At 44.3% G+C, this 15,602-nt stretch overlaps 2 protein-coding genes across 2 annotated transcripts; one reads left to right on the forward strand and one right to left on the reverse strand.

Annotated features, from left to right (window-relative positions):
- Positions 1-1,247: 1,247 nt before the first annotated feature.
- Positions 1,248-6,493, reverse strand: LOC101782974 (putative disease resistance protein RGA3). The gene is made up of 4 exons (XM_022826135.1): positions 6,445-6,493; positions 4,005-5,763; positions 1,413-3,162; positions 1,248-1,370 (listed from the first exon to the last, which is right to left on the reverse strand). Exons 1-4 carry the CDS (start codon positions 6,491-6,493, stop codon positions 1,248-1,250), a joined length of 3,681 nt encoding a protein of 1,226 aa, XP_022681870.1.
- Positions 6,494-13,709: 7,216 nt separating this feature from the next.
- Positions 13,710-14,988, forward strand: LOC101769881. The gene has a single exon (XM_004965818.2). The coding sequence runs from the start codon at positions 14,101-14,103 to the stop codon at positions 14,647-14,649; it is 549 nt and encodes a 182-aa protein (XP_004965875.1). The 5' UTR covers positions 13,710-14,100; the 3' UTR covers positions 14,650-14,988.
- The last annotated feature ends 614 nt before the right edge of the window (positions 14,989-15,602 follow it).

Here is a 15,602-nt window from a genome sequence, read left to right on the forward strand (position 1 = left end):
GGGAAAAAAAAGGATCAGCCTCGGTGAGTAAACCTGTTGTTCCGGAATCTGCTCGCACAATTGGCCGGGATCGGAAATTTTGCGGCACTGACGAAACAACCAGCTTGAAGCAACGCCACGGCCAACAAAATCGAGGGTCAGGCCACCAAGCGCCGTTGCCTCCTGAGCCTGGCACCACGGGCCCCCCAAAACTTAACCAAAAAGCCAAACAAATCGCAATAATCAATTACACGCGGGAAACTAAGAGAAGAGAGCAGCAATAGTTGGGCCACTCACTACGGGAAGACGTGGTGGCGTCCTGGAGAACGGGAGGGCATGAGGCTCTCGTCATCTCTGTCTCCAAACTCCCCGAGGCAATGCGGCGCGGCGGCCGGCGACGGCTGGGGGCGGTGTAGTGCAAGCGCGCGCTCACACGATGCTGCGGAATCCCAACGGCTTGCACACAATGAAGGAAGAGTTATGCTGGGCCTCAGAGTAATCAGTAATGTTAGAGCCCAGAATGCTAAATTTCTCTTTGCACCAGCTAGAGTGTGTATAAACGATCTCTTTGTCTTCGTTTCCGACTGAAGTACGACCATACTTGTACAGCATTTACCGTCTGACTTTGATCCTTTTATCTGTGCCCATTGTCTGTCCTTGGTCAAATGTCTCACAATGAAGCGGTCTACTTCTCTCGAGTGTGACCAGGCCTCGTACAAGGTTTGTATGTGCTTCATTGAGGAAGTCTAGAAAACCCTACAAACTAGATATTTGATCTATGGTTTTTTTTTTTTTGAAAGGCAACCGACATGAAACCCCGGGCATATATTGATAGAGAAGAAGTACCATACAAAACAACAACGCACACCAAACATAAGAAAAACACCCTCACGATGTTTTTCAGACACCGAAAACTTACTCCGTACAGCACTGAAAGATAAAATAAGAAAAGCATGGTTCTTCAGCCACCGAAAACTTCAGCCCACCCAGTCTGTCCCCAAAAGAAATATATAGGCGAACCTGACAAAGCCAAAAACAAAAAGAACTCTGAAATTCTGAACAGATCTACATTCAGAAAGTGACTAAATCGAAATGTATCCTGGTGGTTTAGGAACGCATACCTTCTCGTCAGAGAATATGAAACTTCTTCAGGAAGAATTGGATGGAAATATAGTCAACAAATCAATCAACCCTATCTGACCAGGTGGAAAAAAAATCTCAGTAGAAGCACATTTTACTAATTAAACTTTGTTAGGAAACAATAAGTATCAACGAGAAAATGCTGTGACTTTGTGGATGCTTGGTACACAGTACACACTCCGCCAAAGAACAATGAGTAGAAGTTTGCATATCGAAGTGGATGCAGGCATTGTAATAACATGAACAGCACCCTACATCGAAATCCAATGGAAGTGAATGCGAGAAGTATATACCTCTAGTTTCTTTTCAGGGATATGAAGAATCTTGTCCCACTCAGCACCTTCCTTCCTTTGAAGCTGGCTATCGAGCTCTGGATGGCACTTTGATAGCAAAATCGTTCGCATAGAAGCTGGCAGGCCATCTTCAGGGAGAAACCTCATCGATGGGCACCCACATAGAACTAATTTCTCAAGAGACCCCACTGTATTCAAGTCAGCTGGCAAGGAGCAGAAATTGTAACAATCCGCAACTACCAACTCTCGGAGAGCACTAAGATTTCTAAATCCATCCAATGAAGCTAGCTCGTTACAATCTTTAATGGTTATTGTTTCCAAATCAGTGAGGTGGTGGGGTTCAGAAGCAAATGACAATGAGCTCATCAAATGGCAGCTATTGAGCACCAATGCTGAGAGGCAAGTTAGGCCTTGCAAATACCTTGGTAATAAGCTGGAATGAACTTTGCTTTGAGCTATTTCAATGTGGCAAAGAGCTGGAGGAAGAAAATTTGCGTCCTGATTTTCAACTGCTTCTGTACTGATGGATGAAAGCAATTTTAAACAGTTGCTAATCCTGAACACCTGAAGAGAGCTAAGTCGGTGAAATCCACAAGCTGGCATCGGATCTGCGCAGTTCCTCAGATTTAACTCAACAACATGATTGAGCTGCTCAGTGGTTAGGTCACTCAAGAAGCTGTACGAACTGACAAGAAAGATCAACCGCGATGCTGTTGCAATTAGTGAATCAACTAAACACGAGACTGGTGGAGAACCAGATGCTATTTCCACTTCAACTCTTGGTGTTGAATTAAAGGTTGGCGTTTCTCGAAGCTTAGGACACTTTGATATGTGTAGTCTTTCAAGACATGGGAGCAAAGAGCTATCTTCGCTTCCAGACCACCCTTCCCAGTTGAGCATGCCATCAAATACAATGTCTTGTAACATTGGAAAGCCTTTTATCTCATCAATCCCATAGAATTCTTGGCCTATCTGCCTGACAGCGTGCATGCCTCTCAGTTCAAGATACTTGAGCAGTGGAAGCTGTCCAAGAGGGGGAAACTGTGACCAACCCATGCAGTTCTCAAGAACTACGGAACCCAATGCGATAAGCCAATTTGTCTCAAACCAAGTGGGTGACCCCGTTCCTCTGTATCCGATGATTTTTAGCCGTTCAAGATCAGGGTGAGGTCTAAGGGCATTGAGCACATCAAAATCTAGTTCAGAAGTTAGAGCCCTTGCATTGATGCTCCACTCGAGTTCCAAATATTCTATATGCTCTTTGCAATCTAGGCAGGCATTGATTGCCTCTTGTGGATGTTCAACATTCTCAAGAAACCGAATTTTTAATTGTCCTCTGATATTTTTAATCTCTTTTAGCTCACCCAATCTGTAGCCACTCTCCTTCTTGACGTGGAATTCCCCTTGGCCATGGAGAAGAGTGTCCCCTCCAAAACCAGATATCGTGGTACCACCAACATGGAAAAGGTAAGCTTTTCTCAAATTGAGCAGGTTCCTCTTCATGTTTGCGGGGAGATTGACGCGTTCACTTTCCCGGCAGGAATGTCCTACGGTGACCAACACCTCCAGGTGGTAGAGTCGAGTCAGTGATGTTTGCCATGGTCTCTCAGGAACCCGGAGAGCAAAATAGCGCAAATGTTTAAGAACTTGTACTGATGTAGGTAGCCTGTCCAAGCAACAACCACTCAAGTCCAGCACCCGGATGCTTTTCAACTTCTTGAATATATCATCTGGAAAGGAAAATTTTAGAGGTCTTTTACGGTACACAATACTACCTTATACTACTGTTTGAAAATGACTCGTATGTAAGGATCCGACGGTCGAGAATAATTATATACTACTAAAACGTTAAGCTGTAGTATAGGTAGTATGCATCAGTAGTATGGGTAGTATAGGGGTATGATTGAAAATATATTTAATGGCATTGTTGAAATATATCAAATCTTTCCTTATTCTCTTCATGGCGCCGACGATTCATTGGTGCCGGCAGATCACGATCAATAATCAATCTGCAAACTTCTATCAGACGCAGCCGGCGCCGTCGTTATCCATCCAACGTACACCGTCCCCATCGGACATGCGACGGGGCAAATTCACCGTGTCGGCCTGTGATGGCAAGTCATTAGCGTGAGATCCTTCTCGTCCAGTCATTAGTGCGAGACCCTTCTCATCCTCCTCGTTTCATACCAGGCGGCGGCGAAGGGTGCCGTGCTAGAGTAGACCAAGGAAGGGCGCTCCGGCCGTCCACAGGGCGGCGCGCACGACCAGCATTGCGCGTTATCTCCCTGCTCCTGATGACAAAGCTGGCAACAATGTCGGCTGCTCCTGATTTCTTTGCTCCATCGAATGTTGAATGCCTGCAATGCTGATGCGATGCAAGCAACGGACCTTCATGTTCAGAGTGTTGTCACAATTTCTATCGACGGGCGGCGCGGCGTGCTGTGAGATCGTGCGGAAAAAAATGGCGTGTGGAAAAAAAACCCGAATAATATATATTGTTCTAATTACAATTTTACCCATACCAAAAAACAGCTTATACTCTATACTACAACTTAGTAATATTGTGCACCGTAAAAGAGCTCAAATTTTATGCAAGGCCATGTTTTCATCCAAACAATCAAGGTACGCAAATTTCTCAACTCTGCTTTCTTCATGCTACTTAACAAATTTGCTGATATTGATAAATGGCGAATGTTTACTGGGATCTCCTTTTGCTTATCATTTTCAATCCTGATATATTCATCCTTTGAAACATTCCGAGCCAAGTCATTGATCAAATCATGCATGATATACTCAGTTGGAAGGTTCAACAATGAGCGCTCAAAGAATGATCTCTGCACAAGTTCGTCAAAGTAGCCCTTTGCTACATCCTCAATATTCGAATCAGTGTCGTATGAATCCTCCTTCTGTATGAAACCCTGTGCAATCCACATTTCAGTAAGCATTTTAGGCTCAAAACGCCAGTCCTTCGGAAAAAGGCTGCAGAAGCTGAAGCATAGCTTCAATTGGACAGGTAAGTGTTGGTAACTCAACCTCAGAACCTTCATGACATCATCAGATAAATCACTCTCCAGCACTTTCTTCCAGTGGCTGACATCTAAATCAGCATTCAATAGCCGACCGATTATCTTCGCAGCAAGAGGCAAACCATTCAATCTCTGACAAATCTGTATTCCTATTTCCTTAAGTTCTGGAAATTGTCCTGGATATTTCTCACCAAAGGCACAGTTTCTGAATAGCAACCAGTAATCATCTATGTCCAATCCTCTCAAACGTAAAGGGGCTATCCTAACCTGTAGGATACTGCAAGCTTTGTCAGCTCGAGTTGTCACCAAAATCTTTGACCCTTCCAGTCCAGTGTTTAAGGAAGACAAGACTTTGCTCCACAGTAATTCATTTTCCCATTGTGTCTTGTCCTCGTCATACCAAACATCATCCAGTATGAGAAGAAATTTCTTTCCCTCTAGCTTTTCACGAAGAGCATTCTGTAATTCTTCAAATTCAGTAACAGTGTGATAATTTGCATCAGTTAAAGATTCCAAAATAGCCCTTGTTAATCTAATCTCATCATAAGTATCAGATACAGAAACCCACATTCTGAGACTGAAGTTTGTGCGTATTTGTTCATCTCTGAATGCCATCTGTGCAAGGCTAGTCTTCCCAACCCCACCAACACCAACAATGGATATAACATTAATGCTTGAGTCACTAAGTACAGGTGCATTGCTGGGTCCAGGTGCATTACTGTCACTTATCTCAAACAACATATCTCTCAGCTTATCAAGCTCATCTCTTCGACCATATATATGGTGATTTTCTTTTAAAGGGGAAGTTACACGCAGCCGCGTTACTGGCAATAACCTTGCAGTAGAATTGTCAAAATTAACTACTTTCAATAAGGTATCTGCTGTCACTTTTACCTGATCTAGTTTCTCCAAAATATCTGCTAGCTTCTGCCGGAACTTGTTGATACCCATCAAACGTTTGCTCAAGTGAACACAGGATGAGTTGACTCGACTCACCACAGATTGTCTGTCGACCTTGGACTTCAGGACCATATATTGGAAGCTGTCCAGCACATCAACAGCACTGTAAATGGCATCTTTAAGTATGCTTAGCAGCCTCCTCTGGTTGCCATCCTTAATCTCCCGCTTCTCAATGACATCCACAACTGTCAGGATCTCCGTGAGAATGGTGTCCAGGCGTTCAAGGTCCTTCTCCTGATCCTTCTTCCAACTAAATTGCCCCCTTATGTAGGCCAAAGCGGTGTCTTGCATCTCCCTTATGATTGGCGACAAGAACCATCCCGTAACAGTTAGCTCAGCACCCATCTTGAGAAGAGGTATTGTTCCTGCAAATCACAAGATACTCAATTCCAAAGAAGAAAAGAAGTTAAACAAGAACGAACTTATGAAGAAAAGGAAGGTAGTAGAAACCTGAGGCAAGCTAAAAGGCTGATTGGCAGATGGCTTTAGGTGGATTTGATCTAGTCTTTCGCTCAAGAGTCAGCATTGGGAGAAGAAAGATGATTATGCTCAGTTGGTGTGGGGAGACGGAAAAAGAAAGCTGTGCATGTGGGGCAGTAGAAGACAAGTCACCTTTCAATACTTTGACCAAAGAGTACACTGAACCACAGTACGACCTTTTGGAAGTTTCAATGCAAACTCATATTCATTGGTTGGAGAAACTAAACCATCAGATGGTCATCCAAAGGGTGGATGTTCTCTAAGGACATGGCATCGATTAGGTATGTTGTTTAGGGCTCAGCTTTCTTATACATAAATTAAGTAGTCTGAAAAGTCAATGATGCTTCTATCCTTGCTACTGTCATCATCCAATGATGCCACCAACCGAGGTAATCTTATATGAAATGTTGACAAGTGGGTACATATCAGATATAATAATCATAGAATGACAACATACATATAGATCATCAGGGCGTTCGCGAACGGAGCCTAGCTCCATTAGTTGCCTCTCCCGGTGAGGAGCGCACCCGCCCGGGCTTGAACCCTAGCGCGAGCATGCTGGGCACCGTCCCAGGCCACCACGGTAGCATCGATGAGCCCCTCTGTGAGCCTCATCTAGTGAGAAAATAATAATAAACTAGGGTGCGGTTTTTTTTGTGAGCTTGAAATATTTTTTTTTATTATACATGATGACAAACTTAGATTGAAGTTTTGCTCCTTTTACACTTGCCAAGGAATAGGATACTACATAATAGTAATTATATAGAAGTGGTCCACATATCACCGTAGAAGTTTATAATATGGAAAAATGTCTAGGAACTGAATAGATACCTTGACAAAATCAAATGGAGAAAACCACTACATTTAAAAAACAATCTCCCATAATACAGTGTGGCTACTTAGCATTACTGTGACTTGAGAGGAAGTAAAAAAAAACAAAATATGAATTGAGGGAGCAGGATAACATCTAAGGGTCTGGTAGACCTAACTGATTTAGTTTAAGAAGTGATTGTCTGCAAGAAATGATTATGTTTCTAAAAATGATTCTATATGATTTTCTAGGTTAAATTTTAAATATGAAGTTATACTGAGCATGAGTGAATCAGGAGAAGCAACTTTTTTAAGCTAAACCCCCAGCCTCTTTGTTCATTCCAGAGAATCACTTTAAGAAATTAGTCTTGAATTACTTCTTTACAACAAATTGTTTACAGAGCTCCTTTTGGATTCAGCTTAGAAGCTGCTCTGTTAAAAGGATACCGAGTGTTGAAAATTTTTGGAAAATCGTATAGGTTAATGGGATACAATAAATAAATAAATAAACCAAGTAAAAGCCAGTGTGCTGAAGCAAACTTTGCACAGGAATAAGCCACAAAATAATCAAACACGTGGTATGCAAATCAAAAACCTTCCCATTCCTTCAATTCTCACAAAAAAAAGTACAAGACTAAGTATGGTGATGACAAGTAGCCCTTGAGTCCATAGTGTAAGGATATGTGAATTGCAGACATTTTCCCTATCACTTTAAGCCTTTTGGGTTAAACTAGTCGGTGCATGCAAACTCTACATGGTATCATGGCCAGATCTTGAGTTCGAATTCTAATGGGAGCCATTAAATAAAATAATAGCAATTGACCCCTATTTTCATGTTTGAGTCCTAAGGGAGCGTGGACGTGAGCTTAACCTTCGGGGTTCAACTGGCTAGTGCATGCAACATAATACCTATGAAGCATCTGACAGAAAATATATAGAACATACTATAACTCCAACTAAATATTAACATCTAAATTGTTCGAGTCTCAAAGTTAAAAAGTTGAATTTTATCTTTGACAGATCAGCTGCTACTACAAAAAACTGAAATTAAATGTCACAGTGAAATTAAATATAGCTAACATTTCAAATAGAGTCAAGATGATAAATAGCTTCCGCAACAGCTTTTGCTCTCCAGAAAGGCTTTCTGTGTCACGGCATGGTCTCCAAAAACTGCAATTAAGAATACTGCACCCCTTGGCAAGTACCATGTTTGAAACAAAAAAGACTGCTGGTATTGAGCAAGAATTAGTTCGTTGCTGCTATCACTATTAGACGATTAAGCAAGAATAAATAAATATACTCTCTTACAAAGTTATGCAATCCCATTCTATATTTCCACCATTCCATGTCTCCTCTCATCTCCACATTTTTTAACAATCTAAGGATCATCATTCATCATTCACAAACATAAAGTAAATTCGAAATCTTAATTATGTAACAACGAGCCATGTGTTGTGTCTGAAACAGGGAGAGTACCTCATTTGGTTGTTTTTCCGAGCATTCCACTAAGGACCTGTACTCCTGTAGAAATATGATGTAGCATCGAAAGAGAAAAACATTGCACAGGTTTGACTTAGCAAAAAAGAAGAGCATAGTTTTTCGATTTTCGTAGATGGTGTCATTAATGTCCATTTCGTAGTCTGTAATGTGTTTCTATCAATGTTACTCAGAAGATGCCTACTTATCTTAAATTAATTTTTCGTAGAACAGATGCTTCTTAACAAAAAAAAAATTGTTGATGCCTTCCACAAATGATGCCTCGAGGTCCAGATTTCTTTAATCCACGGTTCCACTATTGTTTCAAGAGAAAGGTTTATTGTCTTCTTGAAAGTTGCAATATTCCAACCCATAAAACTTTTCCTTTTTTGTGTTTGTCGATTCCAACATCTCTCTTTCCTTTAAATATATATGCACATCCAGTAAGTAAGAAACATGGATTGAGACAAAGATGACATCAAAGTAATATAGGCTCTCAATCCTCTCATTACACAGGAAATTTTCAATCCTTCCTTTTCAAGCTTCACCTGCAGCTTGTATACATTGGACACAGAACTATATCATAACCAAGAAACTAACCATTCGGCCAAAAATAGCTGCATCTAATGGTCAGAAGCCCAGAACCATGCTAAAATTATGTTATTATGTCCAACTTGTGATGAGGACTTTACTTAAATAGCAAAGGAAAACAACACATCATTAACTCAAAGTGGATCCACTTTGGCCACAGAAGGGAGCTAATTATCCAATAATTACACTGCTCGTTTACCTCTCCTATTTTACTCTCACTCTTCAACAGAAAATGAAATCATAACAAGTATCGACAACATTTACAATATCAGGGAGCAGAACAGATGGCGCTGACTTAATAATCCAGGGGAAAAAGGATCAAAATCGGTCAGCAAACTTGTTGTTCCGGAATCTGCTCGCACAATTGGCCGGGATCGGAAATTCCGCGCTCAATCCGTTGCTTGTTCTTTCGGTAGCCTTCTTTCATTTCCGAATTTGCTTGCGAGCAGTCCTGGCACAGTGGCACTGACAAAACAACCAGCTTGAAGCGACGCCACGGCCAACAAAATCGAGGGTCAGGCCACCAAGCGCCGTCGCCTCCGGAGCCTGGCGCCACGCGGCCCTCAAAACTAAACAAAAACGCCAAACAAATGGCAATATGCAATTGCACGCGGGGAAACTAAGAGAAGAGGACGCGCAGACGTGGTGGCGTCCTGGAGAACGTTAAGGACCATGAGGCGCTCGCCGTCTCCGTCTCCCCACTTCCCATGGCAATGCGGCGCGGCGGCGGCCGGCGGCGGGTGAGGCGGAATCCCAACGGCTTGAGTTACGCAGATGGGCATGGGCCCAGAGTACTGGGGGCTCTTGACCCGATAGAAGTTTGGGCTGATCAGCCCAATAAGAAGTAAAATCCGCCCAGAATGACAAATCTGTATTTGCACCTGCTAGAGTAAGCCCAGCCCTAAAGAATGTCAAATGAAGCTCAAGTAGTCCAAATGAAAAAAGAAAGAAAGATCTTTGGAAGCCGCCTCCTGCAAACAAGTGGGCGCATGTCCTAGTCCCAACGTCAACTTCCGTGCGTGTCCCCGCTTCGCTTCGGCTCTCATTTTCACCGGATGATCGATCGAGCCACCCCGGCCCTACCCCCGCGGTAGACAAAGACACACAGGGCGGCGAACCTAGTCTCATCCCTGTGGAGATTGAAGTTTTTTCTCACAGCACGGAGGACTGATCGTCCATGCATGTGGTGACTACAAATGGCAATTTGGTAGCAGTACTTAGTGTAGTAGTAGACTTAAAAAACTGCAGGCCTGGTAATACAGTAATGAACTGCGATCATGACGAGACCCAGTGGGCGCGCTGCAAAGTAATTAGGGAAATCGATAGCTTTCGTTCTCCGGACGGATGCTGATGGCTCGCGGCAATAAGAATGCCCAGCTTGCTGGGAACGTGGACGCCATCGAATTGACCATCCTCCGATCCTCCTCCACCGGAGGCGGGAAACGAAGCAGGCCGCGGCCACGGCCAGAGAGCAGCACATGATCCTGACGCTTCCGCACGGCCTCGCGCGTCGAATCCCCTGTCGTCCCAAACCAACGCCAAGTCGCGAACGAACCGAGGCCACCCACGCCACCAACAACCCTGGTAACCGCGGCCGCGCGCACGCCCCCCACGAAAACCGAGGCCGGCGCATCGCGGCAGCGCCAGCAAGCGCTGCGGGCGTCGGTTTCTGTAACTCCACCCACCCGACGGGAGAAGAGCGGCCGAGCCCGGCCGTTCGCCCGCTCGGCACCGTGGCGTGCGCGCGCGGCCGCCCTGGGACGACTTGATCGAGCCCGGAGGCGGGCGATCGCGGCTGCTTGTGTGGGCCTCCATCGCGACGACGTACTGTGCAGGCGCCGTGCTAGCTTGTGTTTCGATTCGTTCGATGCATGGGAGGCATTTCCGTACGGGCTCCTGCTACCGACATGCCCCGGTCCATTTGTTGTATATGACAACACATAATTTGACTGCCCAAGTTCAAATTTGTTTACACAAATTAGTTCAACAAAAATATATGAGTTATTTCCACAAAATGTATACCATTGGATCTGTATGCCTGCTAATGTTATGATTTTTGTAACTACTAGTACTCTATATCATTTGACAATTCCACACATAAAATTTGGTTTTCCACAGTCAAACTAGGTACAATCTTACAAGCAGGGTCGAAAACCTCGGTACATATATCATTTGACAATTCCACACATAATATAAGACACTGTAGTTACTCCAAGAGAGTTATACCAAACGTGATTTTCTGAAATAAATTAAGGCATTGGGAGTTGAGAAAAAACTACATTAATTTTGCTGACTCACCTCTCGCATAGGGAATTGCTTTCGGCTATATATAGGAGTTGTTTGGTTCTTCAGAACTCCTAAAATTCCTATCACATCGAATATTTATTTAGATACTAATTAGGAGTATTATATAGATTAATTATAAAACTAATTGCACAGATAGAGGCTAATTTGCGAGACGAATCTATTAAGCCTAATTATTCCATGATTTGACAATGTGATGCTATAGTAAACATGTGCTGAAGATGGATTAATTAGGCTTAATAGATTCGTCTCGCGAATTAGCCTCCGTCTGTGTAATTAGTTTTATAATTAGCTCATATTTAGTCTTTTTAATTAGTCTTCGAATATTCGATGTGATATGAATTTTAGTCCGGACTAAAGATCCAAACACCCCCATAGAATGGCTTCTCATTTCTTATGGAGAAAAACTTTCAGCTCTACTAAATGGACCCTAAACATGAACGGAAGGTGTACTTACCTTTCCATTAATGGTTTGCATGAATATTCCAACACATATTTATCTATGTCTACTTGTACACATGTTACAGTGAGTAGCCGGCCTGTAGTGACATCCATTCCTCTAAAAGTCGCACCACGGCTACACTACACGCATTGTACCGGTGCGGTGCTTTGTGTTCGATTCGTTCAGTAGAGCGATTTTCCGTGCTTCCATGGCAGCATTATTGCCTCACTCGCTCGCATGTTCTACAGTGACAGCATAAAAGTCAATCGATCGCATGGAACAACTAGAATGCACACGACAACAATCAGGACAGGTAGCTAGCAGCTAATAAGTACATGACAGTACAACAATGCTGCTAGAACCTCAAAATCTTAACTAATTAACTATACAAGAAAAGTACGCCCACTTCTGCTGCCTTTCTGGGAGGTGTACGTGTTCTAATACAACAAAAGTCCTAGGTGTGCCCCTACCATCTGTGAGACTTTGCTTCACTCGTGACGTCCCTCTTAGCTTCCGACAAAAGTCAACCATTCCTCTAAGAAAGGTATATACATGCCTTTTCTTTTTACTATGTACATTTTCTTTATTGATGCCCGATTGTGAGTGTGTACTGTGTGTCATTATTTAAACACATAGTCGCTTAGGACAAGTACATTGGTGTTGTCTAATAGGCGGTCTCATGCATTGACACGTAATCTTGAGACGATTCAACAGGCAACCCATACAATGGGTTGTCCTATAAGTTGTCTGGTGGTGGTATATAATTCCTTAATTTGTGCATAAGAAAAATAAAATATTATGAGTTGCATGGCAACAATAACTCGTACAATGGTTGTTAAGTTGTCTCGTAGTCCTACAATTTAGCTCATGAGGTGGTTGTTTCACGAAGCAACGACCTCTTTCTCTCTCCTCGCTCTCTCTCCTCCACATCATCAAAAATCCTACGTGGCACTGCATGAGACGACCTATGAGACCGTTGTCGTGTAGCAATGTACTTGCCCTTAGCCTGAACTAATTAGTTTGTCTTTAATGTCAGGTAATGGCCATACACTTGACACTTCTCCGGGAGAAAGATGATCTGCCTCGGTTAGTTTCGCCTACATGCAAGCTGCGCAACGCATGTCATCGTGTCCAGTACTCCTGGGCTCCTGGCTAATGTCAACTTGCGCGTGAATATTGTTGTGTGGCTCCGTTCAGTTCTCCTTTTCACCAGACGAGAGAAATTTCTTTGTGCAACTAGTAGTATCAGTCGGCACACTGAAGCGACTGGCGATAAATGCAGGGTCAGAATGGGTGATAGTTCCCTCACGGATGGATCGCTCCTGCCTCGCTTTCACCTCTCTCACTACTCCACCAGACCAGAGAGCGGGGATTATTCAGCAAATGCTTACAGTTGTTTATCGCCTAGCATGCCGCGCGTGGGGAAAGCCGGAAACCACCCTCCCAAAACCAGCGGAATGCCGCGCGCCGCCGTCGAGACGAAACCGAAGGAGGCCGCCGCGGGGGAAGATGGAGCCGCCGCCGCCCGTGCGCACGCCGGGACGTTTGCTAGCTGCCGGCGGCCGTGCGTGAGACTCTGACAGAGAGGTGCCTATATTCTCGCGCACGCGAGAGGCCGGGAGCTCGATCGGAAACTAAACTATTCCTCGCAACTAGCGTTTCCGTGCGGGCCGGCCGACCTCGCGGCGAGACCTACGCACCTGCCGGTACTCTCCGGTCAGTGCCGAGTGCTCGGTTTGATCGGAACGAACGAGATATTTCTGTGCTTATTTTTTTTAACATTCACAAGTGAATGTCGACGACCATTTCTGTGCTTATTACTACTGCACCTTACCAGTTACCGATTGTACGGTGTTTTAGACGAAGGAAGTAGAAGTCTAATCTCTCTGGCGTCTGCACCAACTAGAACAGGTGGTCACGGCCATGCTAAGTGAGGCAAGAATAGATCATGCTACAAGATATGTAATTGCTGATTAAGTATAAATGTAAGCATGTGTACAAAGTCAATCAACTACCTAAATCCCACATGGCAATCAAGTGCTACATACCTATCTCAGCAAAGTACATGCATGCTACAGCAACGCACACCACATCATGTTAAACTAATCACCCCCCTTCCATGCGGGCATATGCTATTTGAAAAGTGCACCCACACCTGCTGTCCTTTCTGGACGTGTACATATTCTAACGCAACCCCTGACCCCCTCACTAAAACAACACGAACGATGTTACCGTAACATCTTTCCTCTAAAAGTCTCTCAAAGGGTATACGCCTTTTTGTACGTATCCCCTGAGGCACACTTGCGCTGACGCTCATCCTTTGTATTTCAAAACTTGAAAATTGGTTCTCCTCCCCTCTCCCCCTTCTACGATTCCAAACTTGTATATAAACAACCTAGCTCCCCCCATCCTACTCCCCCCAAACACCATAGCATCTTCGTCTTCATCGTCTCTCTGCGCCATCTTCATCTCCGCTTCACTTTCTCCCTCCTTGTCCTTGCCTTCGCCGTTCGAGCGAGCTCTAGCATCCCTCTCTCTGCCTCTCTATCCACGCCCGCATCAGTGGGGGAGCACCACGTACGGCTTGAGCACATCAGCCATGCCGGCGGCGGCGCGTGGGGGCTCGCACACGGCGACGCCGACGACGCGGCCCAAGATAAAGATCATCCACATCATTGCGCCGGAGATCATCAAGACCGACGTCGCCAACTTCCGGGACCTCGTGCAGCGGCTCACCGGCAAGCCCGTCCCGTCTGCCAGCGTGGCGGTCGGCATGGCAACAACGACATCACCGCCGGTACAGGAGGAGGAGAAGGGGACGACCAAGAAGAGGCCGGCGCCGGCTGCGGTGACGACGACAACGACGGAGAGGAGCGATTTCACGGCGCAGCAGGAGCCCAGCAAGAAGACGAAGATCAAATGCGAGGTGAAGGTGGAGGAAGGAGGTTTCGGTGACTATTACGACCTTGCTGATCGCAGTAGCGACCTGTGGATGGATCTCAACCCGGGAGGCTTCCTGAGCTTCTTGGAGGAGGAGGCCGACGTCTTCCAAGGTCTGGCTGCCGCCGATGACTTCCTTCTGCCTCTCGGTTCATCAAGGCTGGATTTGGTTGGTGAAATGTACGCGTCAGGATTCATACAGGCCTAGAGCTTTGAATTCTTGCGTATTTGTTCCTTTTTGTGCCGTGATGGATTTTTTGCACTTTGGTCGAGAGAGTTCGGCCGGTTGAATTGTTTTGTATTTCTTTTTGTTTAGATGAACACGTTAGTGTTGGAAGTTCTTGCACCCCCAATGATGTGAGCGTAAGGGGATTGGTGTATGGAAGGATTGGTCATTTGCGTGCTCACATTTCTGATAGTGAATGGAAGGAAACGTAAGCACCCAAATGACCAATGTAGGTGGATGAAATCAGAACGGTGATGCGAATAATGATGTGTATGTAAGGGTGACTGGATGGTGAAATCATACAAGGATTGATCAATTTGAGGAGGGTGCTTCAATTTTCTTTTTTCTTTTGAAAAAAGAAAATAAAAGAAGATAATTGTCTGGCTGTGTACTGATCAATACGTAACTAAGTTGTGAAAGTGACCCACCAGGAAATTAAATAAGAACAGGGACCCTTGCAACTGGATCATATATAATGATAATTGACCTACTACTTGCACATTGTTGCAAACTTGCAATCCTGCTTGATCGTCATTCTACCATCGAGGGAACTGAAAAGCTGGTCTATCCTGCATAAGATCGACCTCCATATGGTTCCACAAATTAGATCGCTGATCTTTCGTGGGTACCGATTTATTTAAGTGTTCCTTTCAGTGGAGCCTGGACCAAATAATACTCTGATTCACTTTTTTAAGTTTATCTATCGCAAAGGATGTGAACAAACAAGTGGTTATAAATGTATGCGAAGATGATAATTTCCTTGGTGGGATTTTTTTTCGTCATTCTTCTATTTAAAGTCTTTGTTAGTATTGATGGGTGTTGTGATTAACAATATGCAGAGGTGTGTAAGCTGGCTGGCAGAAAATGACACTTCTATAAGGTAATGTGTCCCTAGGCCCTTAGGTTGCCTATTTTATTAGTACTCTATGTTCTGC

This window comes from Setaria italica, chromosome IV, assembly GCF_000263155.2.
Source record: "Setaria italica strain Yugu1 chromosome IV, Setaria_italica_v2.0, whole genome shotgun sequence".
NCBI lineage: Eukaryota > Viridiplantae > Streptophyta > Magnoliopsida > Poales > Poaceae > Setaria > Setaria italica.